We start from the raw sequence: 26,437 nt of genomic DNA, 5'->3' as shown, positions 1-26,437 counted from the left end.
AGGGTTTACCCAAACCCTGGATTATACACAACCTCTTTAGTCTCTCTCTCTCTCATCAGACAGGCTTCCTTTATAGCTAGTTCCTTGTATTTTGCAATTATGTTGAATTTCCACAAACTCAGTTAGGGCCTGGAGTGTCCCACTGAGGGAGCATTCCCTTATAGGAAAGTTTGTGCAGTGAACTCTGATGTCCAGCAATGAAAATCATCATAAAACCATAGAAAGAAAACCGTAATTTATGAAATTGAGAAGTTTTTTCCACTGATGATTCACTAGGGTGCCGCCCCTGACTGACAGTGTTGCAGCGCATCTAAACCATCCTTTTCAACATCATGTAGGAAGAGAACAGTGGAAAAGCCAAGATTAGTGTGGTCAAGTAACCCATGAAATTAACTAAGGGAGTTGCTGTGTTGAAGTTAGTCCCTGAGCACCTGTTTATAGTTGTTCCCCTCCACCCCCCTGATTTTTTCTCATTAAGGAAGAACTTGATCTGAGAAAGAGAGCCTAGAAATCTACATTCTCTGGCTGCTTAGATCTGATAGACACATCAGTTTACCGGCCCTGTCCAGGAGCTGCAAAAGAAATGTCACCACACCCCCACCTCCCACCCTGTTTGCCCTCATCAGAGCTTACGTTCCTCTTCTGAGCTCACTTCGGGGCTGAAGTTTACCTCCATCGGGGAGACACCTGGGGAGAATTAAAACTGTAAATTGGCCACCTTAGGGCACCGAGAACTCCATCTTCATCCCTCGGTCTTGTATTAGCCCCCCTTTTTTTAAGTGCTGGCACATAGGGTGCCAAATGTTGCTCTGGGTGTTAGAGTTCTAGCAGGGGATGAAACAAGGCTCCCGCTCTGACAGTGCTTGTGGGTTGTGCGGAAGCCAGGAAGGCAGAGTGAAGAAAGACAGCGAAGGACAAACGAGGAAGGGCCAGGTAAGCCGTGGTCAGGAGCTTGGATTTCCTCCCAAGTGGAATGGGAAACCGTCGAAGCGTTTCAGTCGGAGAAGCAGTAAAATCTGGCTTACGTTTCCAGGGATCCTCTCATCTCCTAGGTGGAAAGTGGATTCTCAAGGGGGGAGACGCATGGACCGCCAGCGTTGCTGAAGCAACAGATCTTTTTGAACATGTCTTTTTAAAGACGGAAAACCTGACTGCTTTTCTCTTTCCCTTGTTAAGATTTTATGGCCAAAGCGAAGATGGAGACGAATTCAATAATTCAATCCGCCAGTTGTTTTTCGCTTTCAATACGCTAATGGACAGGCCTCTGGAGGAAGCTGTCAAGATCAAGGTCAGTGTGGTGTAGCACAGGTGCCCCTTTCAGTGCTGTTGCTGAGGATGCTCGGTGACAACACAGACTGGGCCATGGTGGGAGAGAAACAAAGTGAATCATAATTCGTGGAAAGCTAGTGAATTTTAGTATGACTAAAGAAAGCTGTTAAGGGAAAAGCCTGTGTGTTAACTTTTATGTACATTTGTGTTCTCAAATATATTCTCAAATGGCAGTTTGCCAAAGACAGACCATCCTTTTAGGGGCTCCTGGGTGGCTCAGTCGGTTAAGCGTCCGACTCTCAGTTTCGGCTCAGGTCATGATCTCATGGTTTCGTGCATTCGAGCCCCGCGTCGGGCTCTGCACTGACAGTGCAGAGCCTGCTTGGGATTCTCTCTCTCTCCCTGTCTCTCTCTCTCTCTCCTCCCCACCTCCCCCCCGCTCACACTGTCTCTGTCTCTGTCTCTCTCAAAATACATAAATAAATAAAACTTAAAAAAATAAAAAGACAGACTGTCCTTTTAGACGTCCTGTGAATGGCTTTTGTGTCCCCTGTGAATTCAGCCCGTGGATCCTGATGTTACAGGCAACAGGTTTTTATTCTAAGTTCCCCCATTCTTCCCAGAAGCTAAAAGTCACCATCATATTCATCGTTATCAATTGTTTAATGTAAAATAGGCAATCTCTGAGGATTCAGATCTGAGCTTTATTATTTCTTCTTTGTTGTTTATGGCCACTTTGTGAGGGAGACGTCAAGATTTTAACTACCTCCTTAGATAGAAAAATGAGTTCCAAATAGTGCCTGTTGGTAATGAAGAAGAAAAAAGAAAAAAGCCATGCCACCTGACTTTTAAGGAAAAAGATTTTAGGAGATCACATCTAGCAACATTGAGCTCTCTTCTCCAGTGCAAGATCATCCGTTTCCAGTTCCCTATGTTGAGCCAAGCCTTTTCTTCTGGGGTTAATGAGTACATCCTGTATTCATCCTGTTTGGCAACTGAATTTGCCTTTTGGTACCTTTTTCTTACAGGGAGCAGCTCTGAAGTACCTTCCCAGCATAATTAATGACGTCAAACTTGTGTTCGATCCTGTTGAGCTCAGGTAAATAGCAAAACACATTTGTTTGTGGACTTTACCAGAGAAGCAGCTCCCCGCTTGGCTGGGGCCTGGGCTGCTTACGCGTCCTCGTATTCTTCTGACCCCTTTTGGCGCTCCGTTGCTGTGGAAGATCTAAAAGGAGACACAAAGCCTACCCCTGAGAGAGATTTGCACTTTCTCTGGGGGAATCAAGATGCGCAGACATGAAATTAACTACAGAAGAAAGCACATAATGATACGCTTCCAGCCCCATACCTAAGTATCCCGGCTAAGTCAGATGGTGAGCGACACCGGAGCGAAGTCAGCCGGAAAAGGATTGTGCAGAAGGAGTGTTACGGCACGTCCGCAAAGCCAGGATAGATGTGACCGCCCTCTGACAGTTTACACGGAGGCAGCCCCGAGGCTGAGCGCTGTAGCCCTCACGGAATACAGTCTCGCCTTTACTTCCAAGGGACAGACTCTCAGGGTGTCTGGGAGAGATTTCCAGGTCAGACTCTCCATGCCCAAATCTCAGAGTAGAGGGGAACCGTGTAATGATACCTTGAGCGTGACGGAGGGAAAATACCAACCTCTGGGGTTTCTTTTGCAGCATGCTCTTCTGCAAGTTCATTCAGAGCATTCCTGACAACCAGTTAGTTCGCCAGAAACTTAACTGCATGACCAAGATAGTGGAGAGCAATCTTTTTCGGCAGTCGGGTACGTCTTCGCCAACAACTACTGCTTACCAAAACCCCAGGCTTGCTGCTGCTTCAGCCAAAAAAAAAATTTTTTTTTTTTTTCAATGTCAATGATGTCCTTGCCAGTAGAATTTTAGGACTTAGGGACCTCCGGAGAAACCGGTTTTAAGAAGACGAAGTCAGTTCAGTATTTCCAAGAGTATCTTAAAGAACAGAATCATGCATTTTTAATTTAATTTTTTTTTTTTTGAGACAGAGAGGGTGCACGCACGTGAGTGAGAGGCGGAGGGAGAGAGAGAGAGAGAGAGAGAAGCAGGGTTCAATCTCCCCCAAGGTGGGGCTGGAGCTCTCCCGAAGCAGGGCTCGAACTCAAGCCACGAGACTGTGACCTAATGCTTCATCCACTGAGGCACCCAGGCGCCCCCCAGAATCATGCATTTTTTTAATGAGAACAATCCAGTATTTCATTAATTAGAGCGCTTTGTCCTAAAAATGGACCCCCCCAGAAAGTTGCAGGCAAGTAGAAAGATAGTCTTTTTAAACAAGTATGTCTTCTTCGACCTGTACTTACTGTGTATTCTGGAAAGCCACGGGTCGGTAGTGCAGGGGTGTGCTGGGGCCACCTGTCCCAGCTCAGGAGAGCATATTAGGTGATCTCTCTCAACTCCGTGCTGTCATGTCACATGAGGAGCTGAAAATGGACCACCGTAGAAGTATTTATACCACAGAAATTGGCAAGCACTGTGAGTTACGGGTTTGGGGGTGGGGTGGGGTGCGGTGGGGAGGGCTGTTAGTTGGGGAGCCAGATCACCAGCATACGACTGGAAAGGCAGAGGGCACGGAGGAGAGAAAACTCTCACATGGATGAAATACTCTTCATTTGGTGAGTAGAGGGAAGGCAGTGCAGCCACCAAGTTGAAATCACTGTGCTCCTGTCCCAAAGCTGAGAGGAGGAAGAGGTCCAGTAACTGGTCTTTCCCAAAACCCAAGACTTGCAAAACAGGGACAGCTGTGGGAAGTACTCCCAGGTCAGGGGCTCCCAGAGGGTGAGCCCATGTTGCATGTGTTGCCTGGAGGGTCTGAGGACCCGCAGAACTCCTCAGAAATAGGGAAAGGGGAGTGGGTTATCGGTGGAAGGCCTCCTGGCCTCGCCCCGGGGCTAGTTATGTAACTTTGGCCACACGAAGAGCCTCCTGTGAGTCAGCATCCATCTCCATGGAAGGAAGATGCTATATCATATCAGCTATATCATATACCTATGATATATCATATCGGCTATATCATATAGCATACCATGCTGTATCATATCAGCAGCCCCTTTTGGCTGTGACATTTCCCGACCCTGTGGATTTCTGCTTAGAGGTTCCAGCTGTCGCAAGGACACCGTTGGAAGTGTGTGCAAAGCTGGTGAATGCTGTTAAGTAGAAAATGTAATGTCATGAAACATCTTAACATGCCGCGCCGCCCGTGCCGCTAAGCGTGCAGAAAGGATAAATGAGATGTGAGAAGGATGGGGTGTTTTGCAAGCATGCGCCGCGTGGTTCTAGTTAGAGGAAGTAATCTCACTGTTAACAGTTATTTCCGTTTGTGGCCAGGATCTCTGGCCTCGTCATAAAAATGTTTTATAGTAGTGAAGATCCCAGAAGAAAGACATCATAGAAAGATAAGCCCTTATTTTGTGAAGTGCATGCGCCTGCAAAAACATCCGAATGTCCTCAAAACACATTGAGAGGTACTAATCAAGCTCACTCAGTATTTATATGAATTTTAGAGCAGATTCTCTCCATTAGGTGGAAGTTTTCGAACATTAAGTGTAACTTGCTTAAGTTTTTCATTTCATACGACTCAGCATTCAACGAGCAAGCTGGCATTTTTTTAATTGAAGCTAAAGAAATTGTTGAATACTTCAAACGTTTTCGCACAGGTACCCGTGACAGGTGTAATTTTCTTGGCTTTTAAAATCAAGTCGCGGGACTTGCGGAGCCTGAGTGGCCCAGTCGCTTAGGCATCCCGGCTCTTGATTTCGGCCCAGGTCATAATCTCACGGTTGTGGGATGGAGTCCTGCGCCAGGCTCTGTGCCGAACGCGGAGCCTGCCTGGGATTCTCTCTCTCCCCCTCTCTCCCTGCCCCTCCCCCTCCTCAGAGCAAATAAAAAATAAAAAACATCAACAAATAAAAATCAAGTTACGGGACTGAAGTTTCATGCTGCTGCCTGCAGGGATCAAACCCCCACTGGGCGGAGCCAAGCGGTCGGGCTGCGGCTGTAGTGGGGGGAGGGGGCGGGGTCAGGGAGTTGCAGGCAAGCAGCTGGGCAGTTCAGGGGGTGGCGCAGCAGCCCGTGAGCCGCGTGCATCTTCCCTCCCAGAGTGCAGAGATGTCCTGCTGCCACTGCTGATCGACCAGCTCAGCGGCCAGTTAGATGACAACTCCAGCAAGCCCGACCATGAGGCCAGCTCGCAGCTTCTGAGCAACATCCTGGAAGTGCTGGACAGGAAGGATGTGGTGAGTTGAATCGTCACTGTCACCCGATGCACACCACAGCACAGGCTCGTCCCTTCCCTAGGGCAAGAAGGACTTCACGGCCTTCCCTATCTGAGGGCCCCACCCAGGGGGCTTAGAAGCCTGGCTACTGGGGCAGGCTGCGGCTGGTTTGGGGGTGATCGGAGAGGCTGCTGCTTGCTAGAGCCTTCTCCGCACACCGAGGTCCAGGAGAGTCCGCTTACTGCTCGCGCCAGCAGCCACTGCTTCTCCAGGCTTGTCGCCGGTGGAGATCCCCGAGGGGAATTCGAAGAACCGGACCCCTGTTCAGATGTTTTAAGCAGAAACCTCGGCCCCCCAGGAGTATTGTAGACATTCCTGAGCTTCTGAGCCATTCTCAGTTTTATGTCCTCACACTGATCCTTCCTTTTTGGGGCCTAGCGGCCACAGTGTGCTTTCTTCTCTCGCATCTCCTCTGTGACCTAGGCATCCCTACTCCCCGAAACCCTGGGGCTGCATCTGCCTGGATTTACCATGTTCTAGAGATAGCACAGCCCATAGCCCAGCCATGGCCTCCTCTAAGAGGCCGCAGAAGTTAGCAGTGTGTTCGGTTGAGCACAAACCTTACTCACCACCCCCCGCGATGGCTACGTGGCGCCAGTGTTCCTATAGAGCAGGGAAAACGCTCTTGGCTTTGCCGAAGCCCGTCCTCTTACCAATATCTTTAGGTTCGGTTCTGCTAAAGGAATTGAAGAACACTCTGTCCCTTTTCCCGTGGCTGAATTCTTAGCTCGCCTTTCAAAGTCAACCCCAGGATGGCCACGGGCACGCCTGCATTTCTGCTAAATTCACGCCTCAGCCACAGAGGTCCCGGAGGACGCCCTTGCCTTCTCTACCTAACCCCACCCTCAACCCACCTGGCTGTTTGTACTATTTATCTGATACTAATTATAGGTCACCTCTTCCTCCTCCTTTGTTCTTAAATGTGTTTCTAGAAACCACATAAAACACAATAGGTTTCCCCAAGGAATTTTGTGATTGGGTATTGGATTCCTAACCAGGGATTTTACAACACATAAATAATGTGACCAACCGTATCATGATAATAATATTTTCAAAAAGTAACTTTTATGACTCAGTCATCAAAATACTAAAAGGAAGCCCAAAGCTGTAGTTGGCAACAGTGAGTGTACTAGGGGCTTTGGTTTAGGCAGAGCTCCGGTGTTCCAGAAGTGTATCTATATGATCCAGAGTTGATTGGAAACATGGGAATCAGGCTGCTTCTTTTCTGGTTTCTTTTCTGGTTTCAGCGTCAGCACGTGTAGTTCTCTTTCTTTCTTTCTTTCTTTCTTTCTTTCTTTCTTTCTTTCTTTCCTTTCTTTTCTTCCTTCCTTCCTTCCTTCCTTCCTTCCTTCCTTCCTTCCTTCCTTCCTTCCTTTCGTTTATTTGTGTGTGAGAGAGGGAGAGACAGAGTACGAGCCGGGGAGGGGCAGAGAAAGAGGGGGAGACAGAATCCGAAGCAGGCCCCAAGTTCTGAGCTGTCAGCACAGAACCCAATGCAGGGCTTAAACTCATGAACTGTGAGATCATGACCTGAGCTGAAGTCTGGCTGACACTTAACCAACTGAACCACCCAGGTGCCCCGCACGTGTAGCTCTTTATCTTTAGGCAAATCTGCAGGCACGTCAATTTCCTGTTCCATAACATGTAGGGATGGTTCCAGATGACCTCTTAGACCTCTTGATCTCTTCCACTTCTAACCCAGTTTTTTTTGTTTGTTTGTTTTTGTTGTTTTGGGGTTTTTTGTTTGTTTTTTAGAGTTTATTTATTTACTTAGAGAGAGAGAGAGAGAGCGCAAGCGGGAGAGGGGCAGAAGGAGAGGGAGAGAGAGAATCTCAAGCAGGCTCCACACTCTGTGTGCGGGGCTCAATCCCCTTCAGATCATGACCTGAGCTGAAATCAAGAGTCGGTTGCTTAACCAAGTGAGCGACCCAGGTACCCCTTGTTTTGTTTTTTTAATACAGTATCTTTACCTACCTTCTTATCATGTAGAAGGACTCTTTGGAAATGACTTGAATATATTTACATCTTGTGCTGATTTAATTGACTTGAAAAAAAATTTTTTTTTTTTTTGGTCTTCCTGATGAGGTTCCCTGTAATGAGGAAAAGTGTTCACAATTATTGATCTTAGAGCTCTGTTAAAGTAGTAAATTCAATCGTTTTTTTTTTTTTTGTTTTTTTTTTTTTGGTGACGATGATATGGTTTTATCCCCCACCATCGTTTATACATGTTTGTACCTAAATGTACAAACGTGTACAAACTAACTGTATCTGTCTTCCCATACCTTCTCGTCTCCTCAGTTAATTCCAGGCTCTAATTACTGACATGTATTCCTCTGCCCTTTTTTTTTTTAGTCATCCAGGATTCCTCTTGTCCCGAAGCTATATCTGCAAACTGTCCATATGCTTCAAAGTCCAGCTGTAGTAACACCCCAGGCGGTTTTCCCGGGGCAGCCCTGCCCAGAGTCCCCCACTCCGCTACATCCCTTCATGCCCTCCTTACATCTTGTGTAAAGCCCTGCAGTTGTGATTCAGGTCACAGGCACGTCTTAAACAGCTCCCGTGCTCCGGGCACTGTGACGGATGTAAGTAAGCGTGCAGCAGTGAACGAGAGAAGCGAGTAGCCGGCCCTCGCGGAGCTGACCTTCTACGTGTTTGTTTATTTGTGTTATTTTACAAGGATTCCATGTGATCGGCAGTTGAGCAGAGCGGACCTTCTACGAGGATCCGTACATTTTGCTCATTTATCTTTAAGCCCCAGCTCTCCTGATCAGAGAACGTCCGATTCCTTTTCCGACCTCCACCCGCGGCTGGCACGGGACTCAACACACCGAGCTGGGTCTGCGGTGTGGTGTCGTTACATAAATAGAGGAGAAAGCGGTTTCAAGAGAGAGGGAGGTTTTCCGGATCGTTTTCATTCAAAGAAATGGGAAGCAAGTGAATATATAATACAAACAAAGAAGCAGAGAAGGGAGGTATGAAAGGGACGCTAGGAATACTTGGTATTTTAATAAAACTATCTATCGCAGTGGTTTGGCTATTTGAAGCAATAGCCGGGAGTTTCGGAATATCTATCACGAGGATAAAGGCTCTGTAAAGACAAGCTGAATATTGCTAAGGTAGAGCGAATGAGTAGAACATCAAATCACAAAAAAAGAAGAAAGGAAAAGTAAGAACACGTGTCTGCGAGGTGCTGTTTGCTGTGCCCACCAGCCCACCTAATGCCTGTAAGGGATCTGTTCTTTTTTTTCTTCTGTGCGGGAACACGGGAAGTTCAGCAAAGGTAAATGATTGCCCAGAGTCACACGTGACAGAATCAAAGTATTGAGTCCCTGGGTGGGTCCACTCCTTCTGCCAAAACACCACAGACGGGGGCTCGACCAACAGACATTTATTTCTCATGGTTCTGGAGATGGCAAGTCCAAGGTCAGGGGGCCGGTACCGTAGGGTTCCTGGGGAGGGCGCCCCCTCCTGGCGTGAAAACAGCTCCTTGCTCTCTGTCCTCACACGGCCTTTCCTCTGTGTGTGGACAGAGAAAAAACAATCTGTCTGGTGTCTCTCCTTACAAGATCAGGGCCATGCCTTCCGGTCATACTTGCCTCCCCAAAGCCCATGTCTACGTACCATCACATGAGGGTTTAGAGCACCAGCATATGACTTTTGTGGGTTGTTTAAATTATAAAAAAAAAAATTTTTTTTTTAAGTAATCTCTGTGCCCAACATGAGGCTTGAACTCACGACCCTGAGATCAAGAGTCACATGCTCTACTGACTGAGCCGGCCAGGCACCCCCAGCATATGGCTTTTTTGTTTTGTTTCGTTTTAATAAAGTATTTGTTTATTTGGGGGGGAGAGAAAGGACAGAGAGAGGAAGAGAGAGAATCCCAAGCAGCCTCCGCACTGTCAGCGCAGAGCCTGATGCAGGGCTTGAACTCACAAACTGTAGATCACGACCTGAGCCAAAATCGAGAGCAGACACTTAATCAACTGAGCCAGCCAGACGCCCCAACCCTAGCGTATGACTTCTGAACACAAACATTCAGTCAATAGCAGTCTCCTTGACTTGAATTTCTTAGTGTTTTTCCTCCTACACAGAAGGAATTTGAATTTTTGCCTTTTACTTCCCATGCATGTGCCTCGTTGTCCTGGGCTACCCGATGTGCTCAGTGTCAGGACTGAGATCTCATGCCAGGGGCTTTCCTCCCAGAACTACGTGGAGTGGGTAGCCCCCTTGATCTTAGAGTGCGCGGACGATCTGGGCTGTTGGGGGGGCGTCCTTCCCCTGCCTCCCGAGGCTCATCTTTGAAATGTGACACCCAATCATTTTCAACGGATTCCTGAGTAGCAGTGTCCTTATCATTCTGTGAGATTCTTTTTCCCTTTTCGAACAAGAGATTACTTTGCAGGGAAGAGCCGGAATGAGATTTAAAGAGAAAACTCACTTGTCCAAGGTTCTTTGCGGGAGAAGTGAAGCTGAGTTGGAAGAAGTTGGTGTCGATGCCCGTGTTTCCCCCTCAGGGTCCCACGGCGATGCACGTCCAGCTGATCATGGAACGGCTGCTGAGAAGGATCAACAGGACCGTGATCGGGATGAGCCGCCAGTCTCCGCAGATCGTGAGTGTCGCTACAGGGGACCCACCACCGCTGCGGCTTCTCAGTGTCCCACCTGCCCTTTGGGGGTCTTCCGGACCAGTGTCTTGGGGCCGGATTCCCACAGACCCCTCTCATGGGTCACAGGCTGTGCCTGCATGCCGTGTGCCCTGAGGAAACGGGGGGGGGGGGGGGGGGCTCTAGAACCTCACAGCCCTCCCCGTCGGGTGACCTTGTTTCTAACCGCCAGCGGATCTTGATTGCAACACTGATTTTTCTCTTGAGGGAAAATGATCCAACAGGGGTGGGGGAGAAGGGAGGGTAATGGGGGGAGCATTGTTGGCGACCTTGTAAACCCGACAGTGCAGGTCCGTTCTAGAGGAACGATGCTCATATCAGCGATGAGACAGAGCCTGTTGCAATATGTTCCAGCAGATACTGAATCAGTGAGCACCCTGGGTAGGCAAACTCAGCCCCCATTTGAGCTCATACTCTTTGAATCTTTGTTTAATATTTCATTTAAGGAAAACCTAAACCTTGGTGAGCAGGCGATGAAGGGTGTTGGTGGCTGCGTTCAGTGCTTCCTCTGTTATCGCAAGTAGTTGTGTTCTAATTCTCAGTATGTGATGTGCACGCGCCGTCTGGATCGACCCTTATTGGAGTGATAATAGTAACACTATTTAGTACTTCCCGCTGTAGTGATAATTAATAGAAGTGGTCATTAGCTGTTTTTTTTTTTCAAGTTTTTAACATTTATTTATTTTTGAGAGACCGAGTGAGTGGGGGAGGGGCAGAGAGAGAGAGGGAGGCACAGAATCCGAAGCAGGCTCCAGGCTCCGAGCTGTCAGCACAGAGCCGAACACGGGGCTCGAACTCACGACCAGTGAGATCACAACCTGAGCTGACGCTTCACCGACGGAGCCATCCAAGTGCCACTTCAGCTAGTTTTTTTTTGTTGTTTTTTTTGGTTTTTTTTACCTGCCAGAAATTATTTTAAGCACTTTACGTGTCACTGAAAGCTCACACACCTCCTACAGGGTGGTTCTATCATTAGCTCCATTTTTCAAATCAGGAAGCATTGCAGAGAGAGCTTAAGAAACCTGCCTGAGGAGCTCCTGGGTGGCTCAGTCGGTTGAATGTCCAACCCTTGATATATAGGCTCAGGTCATGATCTCTCGGTTTCATGAGTTTGAGCCCTGGGTTCTTCACTGGCAGTGCGGACACTGCTGGGATTCTCTCTCTCTCCCCCTCACTCTCTGCCCCTCCCCCGCTTGCCCTGTCTCTGTCTCTCTCAAAATCAATAAATAAACTTAAAAAACGTATAAGATTTTCCTGAGAAGGGAAAATTTGAACAAAGACTTGGAGAAGGTGGGGGGGGGGGGGCAGTGTGAAGGTGTGGGGAGGGGCCTTCAGGCAGAAGCAGTGGCCAAGGCAGAAACCTTAAGATGTCCCTTGTAAGCTTCAGCTTTGGCGACAGAGCTGGTCCAAATAGGGATACAGAGACGTGCCTGCTAAGATTAAGACTCAAGGCGATCCGAAACAGGATCCAGGTCTTGTACTAAGGTATTAATTGGTAATTAATTGTTCTTGCCACGCCATTGCTGCCACATATGTGAAGAACATATAAAGAAAGGCAGTTTGATAACTGTGTTGTTCATCTCTTCTGCTCTTGCTATTTCTAGGAAACCCGGGAACCTTCACAAAGTTTTAACAGAAGTCACAAACAACTTATTAAACTAACCGGTTTCAGAATAAACAGATAATATTCAGCGGCCTTTCTTATAACAACGGTACCTATTGAGGGATTATAAAGGAAGAATCTCATTTAATTTAGTCACAAAAATATGAGAGTGAAAATAAAGCCAGATGGGGCGCCTGGCTGGCTCAGTCAGAAGAGTATACAACTCTGCATCTCGGGGCCATGAGTTTGAGCCCCACGTCATATGAATAAATAAGTAAAAACTTTTTAAAAAGTAAATAAATACAAGACACACATAAATGAAGAGCCACATAGAAGTAAGAGTGGAGGGGACTGTGCTGTCAGATTTGAAAACATAATGCTACAATAAAAATAGTGTTGGACTCATGGAATAGAGTACATACATCAACAGAACAAAACTGAGAGCATTTAAAAGGAGATTTTAGATTATATGACAATTCTATTATTTCTTAATAAGGAAAGTGGAGATTTTTTTTTTGACCATGAATTCAAAGTTTTTTATTTTTTAAAATTTTTTAAATTATGTATTTATTTATTTTCTCAATATATGAAATTTATTGTCAAATCGGTTTCCATACAACACCCAGGGCTCATCCCAAAAGGTGCCCTCCTCAATACCCGTCACCCACCCTCCCCTCCCTCCCACCCCCCATCAACCCTCAGTTCTCAGTTTTTAAGAGTCTCTTATGCTTCGGCTCTCTCCCACTCTAATCTCTTTTTTTTTTTTCCTTCCCCTCCCCCATGGGTTTCTGTTACGTTTCTCAGGATCCACATAAGAACGAAACCATATGGTATCTGTCTTTCTCAGTATAGCTTATTTCACTTAGCATCACACTCTCCTGTTCCATCCACGTTGCTGCAAAGGGCCATATTTCATTCTTTCTCATTGCCACATAGTACTCCATTGTGTATATAAACCACAATTTCTTTACCCATTCATTAGTTGATGGACATTTAGGCTCTTTCCATAATTTGGCTATTGTTGAGAGTGCTGCTATAAACATTGGGGTACAAGTGCCCCTATGCATCAGCACTCCTGTATCCCTTGGGTAAATGCCTAGCAGTGCTATTGCTGGGTCATAGGGTAGGTCTATTTTTAATTTTTTTGAGGAACCTCCACACTGTTTTCCAGAGTGGCTGCACCAATTTGCATTCCCACCAACAGTGCAAGAGGGTTCCCGTTTCTAGGAAAGTGGAGATTTTTAATAAATGTTACTTGGAAAATCTGTGAACAACGTGGAAAAAAATTTGCCTTTATTTCATGCTATAACCAAAAAAAATCAACATCAGATGGAATGAAAGGTCAGTGTAAAAAAAAGTAAGCACTAAAGCGCTAGAAGAAAACATAAATTAGTCTATACTTTAAAAAATTATAGTATGGGGCACCTGGGTGGCTCAGTCGGTTGAGTCTCCGACTTCGGCTCAAGTCATGATCTCACGGCTGGTGAGTTCGAGCCCCACGTCGGGCTCTGTGCTGACAGCTCAGGCCTGGAGCCTGCTTCAGAGTCTGTGTCTCCCTCTCTCTCTCTGCCCCTCCCCCACTAGTGCTCTGTCTCTCTCTGTCCTTCAAAAATGAACAAATGTTAAAAAAAAATTTAAATACACATCTAAATTGACAAAAATATTAAGCTATTCAGTCCCTTTCTCCCTAGCACGTCCATAATCACACGTGCATAACATGCCAGAAGTTAACTGAAAGATTCTGGAGCTGGAAAGACAGGGAGCATTCATTTCCCTCTCTGTTCATCCACTCTCAGTTTTACGATCTCTTTTTCCTCCTTGCATCCCTCCACAGTCAGATTTGTGCCATTTCACACATTTCTGAATGGACTACAACTCTCTCTGTCTCAAAAAGCAACCCAGGGTCCCCAGGTTGTTTGTATTGTAACTCGTCGTCTAGCTGAGACCTTAGAGTCAGTGTCCATCGACCTACAGGTCTCTCTACAAGCCGTACTAGTAAAGGGATGAGTAAAGCCCTCCACATTCCTTAACTGAAACCTGGAAGGAGATCATTGTCAGCAGCAACAGCAAAGCGTGTGCCTTGTAGACCGTCAGGGCGCAGAATGTTGCCAGTTTGGTAGGGTCCCTGTTTTCCGGTAACTGGGTGGCGAAAACCAAAGTACGTGCGCACGGGTCTTGTTTTGCCAGTCGGTGGCCTAAGGCTTCTGGATTTGTGTTTCTTCTCTCCTTCCAGGGGGGTTTTGTGGCCTGTATGATTGCGATTCTGCAGCAAATGGACGACAGCCACTATAGCCACTATATCAGCACTTTCAAAACCAGACAAGACATCATTGTAAGTTGTCTTCCTCGGGGCCTGGTAACTTTAAGATTATATTCGGCGCACGCACACCCGGACGATAACCCACACTGAGCGCGTGATTCCCTTCCCACCTACCTCCAGTGCTGCATGTCTGTCCACAGTGATGGAAAGGAACAGAAAGGAAAGGGTGGATTCTCACTTTGTGTCTGTGATAGGTTCTGGAGACTACAAAACATGTCCCAGGAAGCCCTCACTCAGCCTCCCAAGTCTCTTGGATTTGGAGAGAACCCTTCTTTAGAAACATGTAAAAGATCCTTTTTGCTCTCAGAAGAGAGGAGTACCTCATCTTCAGGGACAGCGGTCACGCCCTGGGAAGGGTTCTAGGAGGCAAAGACGTGCACAGCACTGTGTCTGTGATGTGCCTGCTGCCATCGTTTCCAGTACTTGCTGGAAAGGGAGACAAGAAGAGGGAATACTTGCCCCTTGGAATGTCCACAAGGTATCCTAAGCTGAAAACATTCCATTCTCTTTTGTTTTCAGCGAGAAAACCGTTCTCGCGATGACTGTTTAGCAGGCCGCCGAAGGTGGCTGCTTCCCCAGGATCCTTCCCTGGAGGCAATTGTTAGTGGCCGTTCAAACATCCCTGAACGTGTCGCCTTAATCTTGTAAAGCGGTGGGCTGGACACGGCGGGGTCAGTAACCCAGTGTCCCTTTGCCCACGTCCTTGCGGCGGCCAGTCTCTCACGATCAGTGCTGTAGTCTAGGCTCTACATTGTCTACTCTCTGTCTCTGTTATACTCGTAGTATGTGGTCCGTGCACCCAACGATATCTAGCTCATTCTCGGCCAATCGACTTCCTTCCTGTGAGGCCTGCACGATGGAAAACCACACAAGGAACTGCACAGAAAGTGCGGTGCAGTAGCAGGAGTAGTAGATTCAGGGATAAGCTATGTCACTTAATCTGGAGGCTTCCATGAGCCTCCTCTTAGGCCATACTCTGCCAGGCAGCCCATAGCGTACAGGGGCCCACAGCGTTAGGCAGGTGTGGCTGCAGAGACCAAGTGCGAGGGAGTTAGGACGAGAGGAGGGCAGGGGAACGATGGAGGCAGATGGTGTAGTGGGTTTAAGAACACAGGCTTTAAGGGCGCCTGGGTGGCTCAGTTGGTCGAGTGTCCGACTTCGGCTCAGGTCACGATCCCACGGTTCGTGAGTTCGAGCCCCGCGTCGGGCTCTGTGCCGACAGCTCAGAGCCCGGAGCCTGCCCCGGATTCTGTGTCTCCCTCTCTCTCTCTCTGCCCTTCTCCCGCTCCCGCTCGGTCTCTCCATCTCTCAAAAATGAACAAACATGAAAAAAAACAAAAACGAAAAACAACACAGGCTTTAGAGCATCCAAATCTGGGTTTGAATTCTGGCTATTTTACTTCCTTCTATGAAATTTTGGGCCAGCTATTAAATGTCACTAAAGCTTGGTTTCTTCATCTGTAAAGCTAGTACCTATGTCGAGGGTTAACGTAAAGGAGCACTGATTGAGTCCACACCTGGGAATTACCTAGCTTTGTACTTGGCAGGTAGTTAATGACTATGAGGACTAGCTATAATAATGACTTTATTATTATTATTGTCATGTAAGATAAAGTTGACATAAAAATAGTTTAGTGACGCTAAAAATTTCCCTCAGAAAGCAGGTGGAACAAGGGAAGTTCTAGTAAATTCAGGCTCTTGACAATTTGGTGCTATTAAGTAGGCCAAAGAACAGGTTTGCCTTGTGTTTTCTAGAACAATGGTAAGCTCTTCCCTCTGTGTCTTTTTTTTTTTTTTTTTAACGTTTATTTATTTTTGAGACAGAGAGAGACAAAGCATGAACGGGGGAGGGGCAGAGAGAGAGGGAGACACAGAATCGGAAGCAGGCTCCAGGCTCTGAGCCATCAGCCCAGAGCCCGACACGGGGCTCGAACTCACGGACCGCGAGATCGTGACCTGGCTGAAGTCGGACGCTTAACCGGCTGCGCCACCCAGGCGCCCCATGTGTCGTTTAACTAAAAGAGGATTCTTATCCCCATGAGAAAACTATAGTCATCAGGGGTAAGCCTGCAAGGGACAGCTAAGCCTTTTGATGTCCAAGGGACTCTCCTTTCCCTTCCTCCTGCTACCTTCTGAGGAAATCACTTGGAAGACTTTGGGAAATGGGAGATAAAGTGAGATCTGGGATAACCTATGAATTGTCTTCATTATATTATACTGTCACTGTTTACAATTAATTTAGATTACCAAGAGTTGAATGTAGAATCAGCATCGGAAGTGGATAACTGGGGACATCTTGGGTGGCTCAATTGGTTGAGCATCCAATGATCTTTCAGTCACAAGATCGAGCCCCACAGCCAGCTCCGCGCTGAGTGTGGAGCCTGCTTAAGATTCTCTGTCTCTGTCTCTCTGTCTCTCTTTCTCTCCCTCCCTTCCTTCCCCTCCTTCTTGCCCTCCTTCCCTCTGCCCCACCTCCCCTGTGTGCGCTCTCTCTCTCTCTCTGAAATGAAAAATTAAAATTAAAAAAAATTTTTTTAAGATTTATTTATTTTTGAAAGAGCACAAGTGGGGAAGAGGCACAGAGAGGTGGGCAAGGGTGGGGGGCGGGGTGGGGGAGAGAAGATCCAAACCTGCGCCGACAGCGGCAAGCCCAATGTGAGGCTCAAACTCACAAACTATGCGATCGTGACCTGAGCCGAAGTTGAATACTCAACCGACTGAGCCACCCAAGTACCCCTAAAAAATTTTTGTTTTATAAGAAGTGGATGACTGGCATTTAAACTTAATCCTTTCTTCACACACCATGAATTCATACTGATTTGAGAGAAAGAGTTAATAGACTAGTTAATGCGTTGTGGGTATGATGAAGAGGGGCACCTGGGTGGCTCAGTTGGTTGAGCGTCCGACTTCGGCTCAGGTCATGATCTCACAGTTCATGAGTTCGAGCCCCGCGTCGGGCTCTGTGCTGACCGCTCAGAGCCTGGAGCCTGCTTCGGATTCTGTGTCTCCCTCTCTGTCTGTCTCCACACCTCGCGCGCTCTCTCTCTCTCTCTCTCTCTCTCTCTCAAAATAAATAAACCTTAAAAAATTTTTTTTTTAATGTATGATGAATTTTATTTTATTTTTTATTAAAAAAAATTTTTTTTTAACGTTTATTTATTTTTGAGACACAGAGAGACAGAGCATGAACGGGGGAGGGTCAGAGAGAGAGAGACACAGAATCTGAAACAGGCTCCAGGCTCTGAGCTGTCAGCACAGAGCCCGACACGGGGCTTGAACTCACGGACCGCGAGATCATGACCTGAGCCGAAGTCGGACGCTCAACCGACCGAGCCACCCAGGCGCCCCAAATGTATGATGAATTTTAAAACTCAGGAAATATGTCTATGATTTGAGAACCAAGGATAGAAAAGTTTGACTCTCCGTTGAGCCAAAGGAAGGTTCAAGGGTAGCCCAGACCTCAGAGCCAGAACCCTTCCCCCTCCTGTGCTGTGTGGCCGGAAGTTAGCCACCCTGCCCACCGTCCCGGAGGAACATCCTTACAAATGGAGCCCAGGCCGCCTGCTTCCCCACCACTGTGAGCCTCCTGCTGCGTGATGTAACTCAGAAGATACAACTGTGCCGTGGGTGCCGGAGGAATTGGCCCGGATTCTCATCTCAGGAATCCGAGTGGAAAATATCTAAATTTAACCAACTAATAAATACAAAGCTTGCAAAACTTTTTAGCTTTGAATTTTAGCTCGAGTCGTTCTATTCCTAAGCTGAGTTTTGCTCCCAGCGCCCCCCCCCCCCCCCCCCCGCCTTTGAGTAGAAGAGCTCTTTTTCAGACATCGTGCTCTGTGTTCTTTTGTTATTAGTTATTACCATCATTGCAGGGCGTGGCTGCCATCTCTTTTTAAGGGCCCTTTAGGACCCTTCCCCCCAAGCTACCCATGGGAACATTCCTGGAATAGGAAGAATCCTGACTTTGCTTTTTATTTATAGCGGTTTTGTTCTGTTCTAATAATAATAAAGGAGGATTGGACTCAAGAGTTATCAGCAGTCTCACCATTGTTGGTGAATTCATTCTAAGTGCGGTAGATCTGTTCCATCGATGCTTGGCAGGAGAGGACTAAGGCATTATGGATCTAAAGTTGGGGCCCAAAACCCCAAGTTCTCTTCCCCGCTCTCCCACTTCCTAGTTTCTACGGCCTTAAGTCTTTCACTTTTTTCACAGGCCTCAGTTTTATCAGTTATAAAATGTGGACAACTGTTTTGTCCTTGTCAGATCCCTAAAAGCCTTACTAAAAAGGTAGGCTGTAATTTCGGGCTAGGGCCATTGTGTTCTGATGGGGAGCTCCCTCCAGTCACTTTTTCCACAACTGCTCCTTTGTTCTCTGCAGGATTTCCTCATGGAAACTTTTATCATGTTCAAGGATCTGATTGGAAAGAATGTCTACGCCAAAGACTGGATGGTCATGAATATGACACAGAGCAGGTAAGACAGCCCCAGGGCTGGGCATGAGTCATTTGACTCTGAATTACTTGGCTTTCTTGACCAGGTATGGGCCCTCCCATAGAGTGCTATTAAATCTCTGCGGCCCATCCATGCTCTGTAGAGCAAGAAGCCTCCTGTTTCTGGATTGCCGATTCTTTGCTCACTTCTCACCTGAGGCTCTCTGCTCAGGTGTGGTCCCCTCATTGCCCAACTCCTGTCATCCTCGGCTCTCCCCCAGCGCCCCTTGGTGGCTCTGCACCACCCTCATCATCATGACATTCAGGGCCTCTGCAGCCTGGTCCGCCCTGCTTTTCTAGCCTTGTCTTCCACAATTTCCCTCAGTAGCACAACCTGTGCTCCAACCGAACTGGCCTCTTTCTGGTCCCCAAACATGTGCTGTGCTTTCCGTTGGGCGGCTGCTTCCACCTCCAGCGCCTTCCGCATGACCTTTGGCTGTCAACCTGCCACCCGTTCCTCAAGGTCCTTCTCAAATGCCATCTCCAAAGGAAACCTTTCCAACCTGGATGTCGCGTCCTCTTCCTTTTGATTTCCCCGTAACTCTTTGACACCCCCTCCACAGAATTTTCCGTGTTCTTTGTTGGGTCATGGTTCTGTTCACAGGTCTCAGGTGACCCCCACCAAGTGGCAAACTTCTTAAGACCAGAAACCCTCTCTTTCAAGGCAGACCTTAAGCCAGTGCTTTCCAGTTGTTGGACCACAATGGAATGGAAGCAAAAAAACCGCATATATATATATTTTTTCCATAGTTTCAGAATTTTATTTATATATATATGTATAATAAGATTTCAGAATTATATATTATACATATAATATTAAGATTTAAGAATTTTTTTAAAGAACTAAATAAAGTAAATCATTCTAAGAGCTGTTAACTCTTAGAAAAACCCTTCCCAGCTATGTACAGGTTAAAGAAAAAAAATCGCATCAGTATCACCAGACTTGGAAAGACAGGTGTCACAGTAGAGTGCAAGAGCCCTGTCTGAGGCTCAGGAGACCTGGTTAATCATCTCAGCTCTACCCCTAAGTGGCTACATTGTGGAGCAGCCCCCAGTGGATCTCGTAGACCATTCTAGAAACTGAACAGTGCCATCTCCAGACTGCTCTGTCGTTGCTTTCTGATGACCTCAATAGATGTAAAGGTCTTATGCTGCAGAGCCCAAGTTTGGTTTGCTTTGGTTTTTAACATAGATGGGAAATGTTTTAAAGACAGAAAGGTGCTTTCTTTATCTGGTGTTTTCTCCCTCAGGGTTTTCCTTCGTGCTATAAATCAGTTTACTGAGGTTCTCACAAAGTTCTTCATGGATCAAACAAGCTTTGAACTTCAGGTAAGCATGGCTACTCACATCATTATTCCTCAAATTCTCAGCCACAGCAAGAGAACTGTTCAATTTGGAAAACGTCCCTTCAAATTTTATCATTTTCTTACTGTTTTTTTTTAAAGATCTAATCATTTTTTTTACATTTTAAAATACTTATTTTTGAGAGAGAAAGAGGGAGAGACAGAACACAAGTCGGGGAGGGGCAGAGAGAGAGAGAGAGAGAGAGAGAGAGAGAGACATAGCATCTGAAGCAGGCTCCAGGCTCTGAGCTGTCAGCACAGAGCCCGACGCGGGGCTCGAACTCTTGAACTGTGAGATCATGACCTGAGCTGAAGTGGGGCACTTCACCGACTGAGCCACCCAGGCGCCCCTATCATTTCCAGATGCAAACAGTTTTCTTGTTTTTCTCTCCTTTCCCTAAAGCGCACATTCCTGTCACTCCGTCCTTTAGACAGTCAAGTCGAGTTTTTTTCTTCTTTCCGTAAAAGTAATACAGGTTAAAAAGAAAAAAAAAAGTAGCAGCAGAAAACATAGCAAAGCAAAAAGAAGAACATTGAAAGACAAATAGCCCTACCTTCTGTTGTTAACATAACACAAATACATGCACACTCGTGCTTGCAGCTAGGCACACAGATATTTCTCTGCCTACAAGTGATTTGGTTTCTAAGGAGAGGTTTCTATACGTGCTTGTTTGAAAATCCAAAGTGAGGGCAAATCAGGTGCCCGCGAGCTTCATCTTCATTCATTTATTCATTCATTCATTCGTCCAACAAATGTTAGACGGCACAGAGTGCCATTTTAGGCCCTGATGAAGCCAGACAAGTTCCCTGCTCTCATTCCAGCAAACGTTTTGTTGGTGATATGCTTTTGCTGTGTCATGGGGCTTCGTTTATAACTGTGAGACTTTAAAGTGGAGACTCATAAGAAGAGAAAGTTATATGTGCACTTACATATACGTGGATATGTGTGTGTGTGTGTATCTGTGCCAAAATGGAACACATATATTTGCTAAACATAATATATATATATATATATATGTATGTGTATATATATATACATATATATATACACATACATATATATATACAGGCATATGTATATACAGACATACATATATACAGATGTATACACACACACACACACACACACACCCCAAAACGGAATCAAGCTATGCAGTTCTTTGGCAACCTGTTAATGCAATTATTTTTCTCTCGTCTTTTCAATGATATTAAACACTTCCACCGTATTTTTAATGGCTGAATACAGTCCGTTGCATGGCCGGGCCATGATTTATTTAACCAGATTCTTCTTAGGAACATTTAGATTGCTTCCATCTTCTGCTATTTAAATAAAAGAGTGAGGGCCTCCCTTGCTTTAAATATTTTTAAATACCCGTCATTATTTTGCCAGGGTAAAGTCCTAAAGTATTTACTATTTGAGAAGTTTGGCAGAATTTTAAGGCTTTTGATACACGTTGCCAAACTGCTTACTATAAATAGTTGCATTTACTGGCAGCCGTTTTCTTTTATCTCAGGAGTAAAGACCAATATGATAGTCTGGATTTCTTTTAAAAAAGCATAATATTAATATTAAGTGTTAAAACTATTCAGGGTTGAATAAATGAAACCTGAGAAAGAAAAAGGAGCCTTGTGGATTTTATTTTGTTTTTCTCATTAGTTTCTGCGAGTGAATTTCCACCATGTGGCGCGATCTTACCCTGACCTTTATTAATGTTACTTTCCATTTCTTTTCACCCACACCGTTAAATTTGAGCAGCTCTGGAACAATTACTTCCATTTGGCGGTAGCGTTTCTCACCCACGAGTCCCTTCAACTTGAAACCTTCTCTCAAGCCAAGCGCAACAAAATTGTCAAAAAGTAAGTGTCCCCTTAAAACTTGCTTACGGTTGGGAGGATGACTCTTCCATTTGTATTCAGAGCAAGAATTTTGGTATCCCAGAAATTAACTGGATAGAGTCCCTCCCCGGCCCCCCACCCCTGCAAGGTGTTAGCGAGATAGGTTTTTTTTTTTTTAATTTTTTTTTTTTAAATTTCAAAAATGTTTTTATCTATTTTTGAGAGAGAGAGAGAGAGAGAGAGATCAAGTGTGACAGGGGAAGGGCAGGGAGAGAGGGAGACACAGAGCCTGATGTGGGGCTCAAACTCGTGAACCCCGAGATCATGACCTGAGCTGAAGTGGGACGCTTAACTGCTTAACTGACTGAGCCACCCAGGTGCCCCGTGAGATAGGTCTTAATGTAATTATTTTATAGGCTTTAAATTTCCTCTGATTCACATCTCTTTTCTCAAGGTCCCCTTCATTTTCCCATCAACCGTTGCATTTTTTTTTTTTTTTTAACTGGAACTTGGAGAGGCACCAAGGCTTGCCAGGACTCCGGTCTCCAGGAACAGCTGCCCACCTGCTGGCAGCTTACCCAAATTGCAGGCACAGCGCCCCTCCCACTCAGGCATCACAAAGCAAGGTCCTCTGGTCCCACTGTTTTACCTCTCAGTCACTTCAGCAGAGGAGCCAAAACTAACACATCACCTAAAAAGGCCCTCCACATTCCTGGCTGGGGATTCAACAGGGACATATGTGCAAGAGTGATGAGAGATTTAAGGAAGCTTTTCATTGCTTTCCTTTCCGGTCTGTTTCAGAGGTCACAGGGAGCCTGGAAACTCAAGGCTGTGTAGTTTAATACAACGTGAGAAATTTACCATTGAAAGGCTGCGAAATTTGAGTTCTGATCCCTTGCTGGGATGTCTGGGATTCTAGGCAAATTATCTACCTCTGGGTTCTCCCGAAAACACTGAGATTGTTGGCTAGAGACTGAGATTTCAATCTCAAAGATAAGACTAAATCAGGTTTTGTAGACTTCCCTGCAGCAGGTATGGAGAAAGAATTGAGTTTCAAGATGAAAATACCTGCATCTCCTTCTTTAGATTATCTTAAATGACATAACGTCTTTCAAAGATGGATTTGATATTGGTCAAACAATCAAAAGTGAAGTTAGGTGACACCAAGTCTGATAAATAAAGTGGCTAGTTAGGCTTAATAGCCTAAGGGTTTTGATCAAAGGGAAGTCTCTGTAAAATATATATGCATATGGGCAAAGATGTACCTTGGGAAAACATTTTTATTAATGTTATACCAACACGAATTGTTTTTTTCCTCAGGATTTCTCTTATTTTCAGTAGAATTAGCATCAATAGCAGTATTAACAAACAATGGGAATACTTATCATTTATTCTTTATTATGTGCCAGACATTAACTAACATACGCTTACCCAATGTAAATAATAAAATGGGGTATTTTTGTGAAAATGGAATCGTAAGACAAATGGTTTTGTTGCTGTTGTTGTTTTAAACAAAAAGTTTTTAAAGATTTTTATACTGGTTTCTGAAGGCATTTATAAAGGTGGAATTTGAAAACAATGTTTGATGCAATGGGTATAAAATGGGGAATGGTGGCCACAGCATGGGCCATGGGTCCATATTAGAGTTCCCTGGGAACGTTGGCCACATCTACCCTTGGCCCACCCTATTTCTGTTTTTTCCAAGCCCCCAGCGTCTTTGGTGTGTGATGTGGGGTAGCCTCAGGCCTATGTTTTCTGTAAGAGATACCCAGGGGATTTTGATTCATCCATCCCCAGCCACGAACCACTGAATAGGTCCATGGTTTCTCTCTTTCTTTTATCTTTTTCGTTATTGATTCCTGTAAGGAAACTTCTCAGAAATTATTTTTCTAATCCCACTCCCCACCCCCCCCCCCCATGAAACATTAATACCACAGATACGCTGCATATCTGATTAGGTACTATATGTATATTTGTACTCTGTCCATAAGAATAGTAAGCCTTCTTTGCCCCCAAGGACCAACTTTCACCCCTCTGGGGACCATCTAGAGCTTCTCAACGTGAGTCCTTTGTAGAACATACTGGTGTGGATGTGAGTTTTTCAAATAAAAATGTATAAAGTCAGCATATTTGTTAGACATCAGTCACATTACCGTATAAATCATACCCCATTTCTCTCTCTTTTCACTAGTGGTTGTTATATTTTCTTTTGTTTCTCTGCTTGACAGCAGCCAGAATATCCCTCACCCTGTCAAACTCTTCAGTAAGTTTGACAGTTTCATTTCTCAGTTATTTTTCCGCATTTGCATTTGGCCCCGTCCTGCTAGTTACGTCCCTTCTCCATGTGGCCTCGTTCTCTTTGGGGGCTCATTTCGGTATTGACTGTGGCCTTGCCTCGAACCTGTCTTAAAGGTGGTCTTAGAGAGGCACAGGCTGTTTTCACAGGCCTCATCATTTTCATTTCCACCTCAGATCTTTCTCTTGTTTATGATCTTCTTTCTAGATATGGGGACATGAGAAAGGAAATCGGCTTTAGAATCCGGGACATGTGGTATAACCTGGGTGAGTGTATGACCTTGAACCGTACAACTCCCGTGTAATAAGCATCCCACGATGGGTTCTTTTCTATTTTAACTCCCAGTAACCCTGACATTTATTTGCCTGTGTGTCTAGAAGGGAAAGTTGACTTGTCAGTCTTTCATTATAACATCCATATGTTATCAGAAGACGATGTTGTTTAATCACTCACTTCTGAATTTGAGTTGGTGTACCCACATGACCTTTTCCATGTCTTCCGTAGAGGAAGGTGGGACCACTTTACTGCCATGGACATCACTTTTTAATATCCCCGCTTACTTTCATTTCAGGTCCCCACAAAATCAAATTTATCCCCTCCATGGTGGGTCCCATTCTGGAGGTCACACTGACTCCCGAAGTAGAGCTCCGGAAAGCCACCATCCCCATTTTCTTTGACATGATGCAGTGTGAGTTCAACTTCAGCGGAAACGGCAATTTCCATATGGTAAGGCGTGGCAGAACTTGAATCTTACTAATGTGCAGATAGTTGCCTCTTGCTTAGTTTCTTTCTCCGCCGAGAAGCAGTAGCCTGAATTATACAAATCGAAGTTGCTTTAAAAACTTTATTTACCTTTCACGCCGTAAAGCAGTTAGAGGGAGAATCAGGTATTTCTCCACGTGGCCCAGAAACCCTTTTCACTGCATGTGCTTAACTATCTCTGGGTAATTAAAATTTGACATCATGCGTTTTAATCCTGCCGGTTGCAGTGTAGCTGAGAACATAATGCAGTGGGTTGGGGAAAAGATGCTGAGGCCTCTCTGGTTTTGAGGTCTCTCTCAATTTGCATGTCTTTCCCATGCCTCAGTTTCCTTATCTATAGAGTGCTTTGGAAACGAAGAGGTCTTGTAGCTGTGAAGTTCTGCAAAAGCAAATTCCATTGCCAAGACTTAGCCAAGAAAAAAAATAAAATAGATAATTAGAATTATTAGGATTACAGGAAGATAATATTGGGGGATTTTTTTTTTTTCCAAATGTAAAGCAAAGGACAAAGTAACATGAGACTCGTCTAGAGAGTTTTGATGGGGCTCTGGTACCTGATTAATGGATGACATGAATTATGATCTTCCCTATAATATGTTGGAAAGTGTTCACAGTTCAATAAAGGGGCTGTGTCAAATCTAGAAAGGTTGGTGGGGCGTCTTTCGTGGCTTCTTCGAAGGGTCTCTGGCGTTCTCCTGGGAAATTCTAACTCTGCTTTCAGTTTGAGAATGAGCTGATCACAAAGCTGGACCAAGAGGTAGAAGGGGGCAGAGGAGATGAACAATACAAGGTCCTTCTGGAAAAACTGTGAGTACTACAGAAACAAAGCCTCAAAGTTGACACATCATGTAGTGAGGGAGAGAAGCAGGCTTCTGCAGCATGGACAGCCTAGTCGAGGAGTCCCGGGAAGCTCTGGGGTCACCGCCACAAATTGTCCCGGGGGGGGAGGTTAATGGAGTTTACACCATCCACTGTTGACATTTGTTTGTCTGATGTGAGTCAAATGTCCGTGTTTTCCTGGCCAGCCCGGCCCCTCGAGAGCAGAGCAGATGGAAGGTGCAGGGGGGCGGGGGATATACAGAGCGATGGCATTTTGCCCAGTGTTTGAATTGCTGAACTTCACCAAAAGTGCTATCGCCTCTAATTATAGCTTCAAAGCACCATTTAAAGGAGGAAGGAAAAAACATTTCAAAGTCCACTTTACCTTTAAAAATACCTTATGCCCTATAGAGGGCCTCTAAGAACACCTGTTACATCTCCAGCCAGGCTGGTCATTGCACTGCCCTACGCACCTCCCCCACATCCAACATTTTTATTCTCTCTCTGTAGTTACTCCCTACCCCCCCCCACACCTACCCCACACACCCCTCCTGCCCTCTGAATTCTCCTTTGCTCAAATGGAATTACAGTGTAAAAGTGTGGTTCAAAACACATGGAATTTGGAGTTAAAGAAACCTTCAAATCCCGTTTTCTCCATATTCTAGAAACGTGCCTTTGGACAAGTGTTCTAATCTCTCCGATGGCCCTCTTTTTTT

General features: G+C 45.6%; 1 protein-coding gene across 4 annotated transcripts in view; it reads left to right on the top strand.

Annotated features, from left to right (window-relative positions):
• DOCK5 (dedicator of cytokinesis 5) overlaps window positions 1–26,437 on the top strand; it is a 218,508-nt gene that overhangs the window by 143,122 nt on the left and 48,949 nt on the right. For 3 of the 4 annotated variants that reach the window (XM_027077373.2, XM_053216411.1, XM_053216413.1), the window contains 12 exons: window positions 1,177–1,288; window positions 2,298–2,368; window positions 2,955–3,061; window positions 5,409–5,545; window positions 10,099–10,194; window positions 14,085–14,183; window positions 18,554–18,648; window positions 19,916–19,994; window positions 21,765–21,865; window positions 24,348–24,406; window positions 24,712–24,866; window positions 25,624–25,709. In XM_027077373.2, coding sequence (XP_026933174.1) covers window positions 1,177–1,288; window positions 2,298–2,368; window positions 2,955–3,061; window positions 5,409–5,545; window positions 10,099–10,194; window positions 14,085–14,183; window positions 18,554–18,648; window positions 19,916–19,994; window positions 21,765–21,865; window positions 24,348–24,406; window positions 24,712–24,866; window positions 25,624–25,709 — 1,197 coding nt within the window. The remainder of the gene's footprint in view (window positions 1–1,176; window positions 1,289–2,297; window positions 2,369–2,954; window positions 3,062–5,408; window positions 5,546–10,098; window positions 10,195–14,084; window positions 14,184–18,553; window positions 18,649–19,915; window positions 19,995–21,764; window positions 21,866–24,347; window positions 24,407–24,711; window positions 24,867–25,623; window positions 25,710–26,437) is intronic. The other variant, XM_053216412.1, reaches the window with a different exon arrangement.

This window comes from Acinonyx jubatus, chromosome B1 (genome assembly GCF_027475565.1).
Source record: "Acinonyx jubatus isolate Ajub_Pintada_27869175 chromosome B1, VMU_Ajub_asm_v1.0, whole genome shotgun sequence".
Lineage (NCBI taxonomy): Eukaryota > Metazoa > Chordata > Mammalia > Carnivora > Felidae > Acinonyx > Acinonyx jubatus.
The sequence above is the reverse complement of the archived record's forward strand: the minus strand, read 5'-3'. Positions and strand labels throughout refer to the sequence as shown.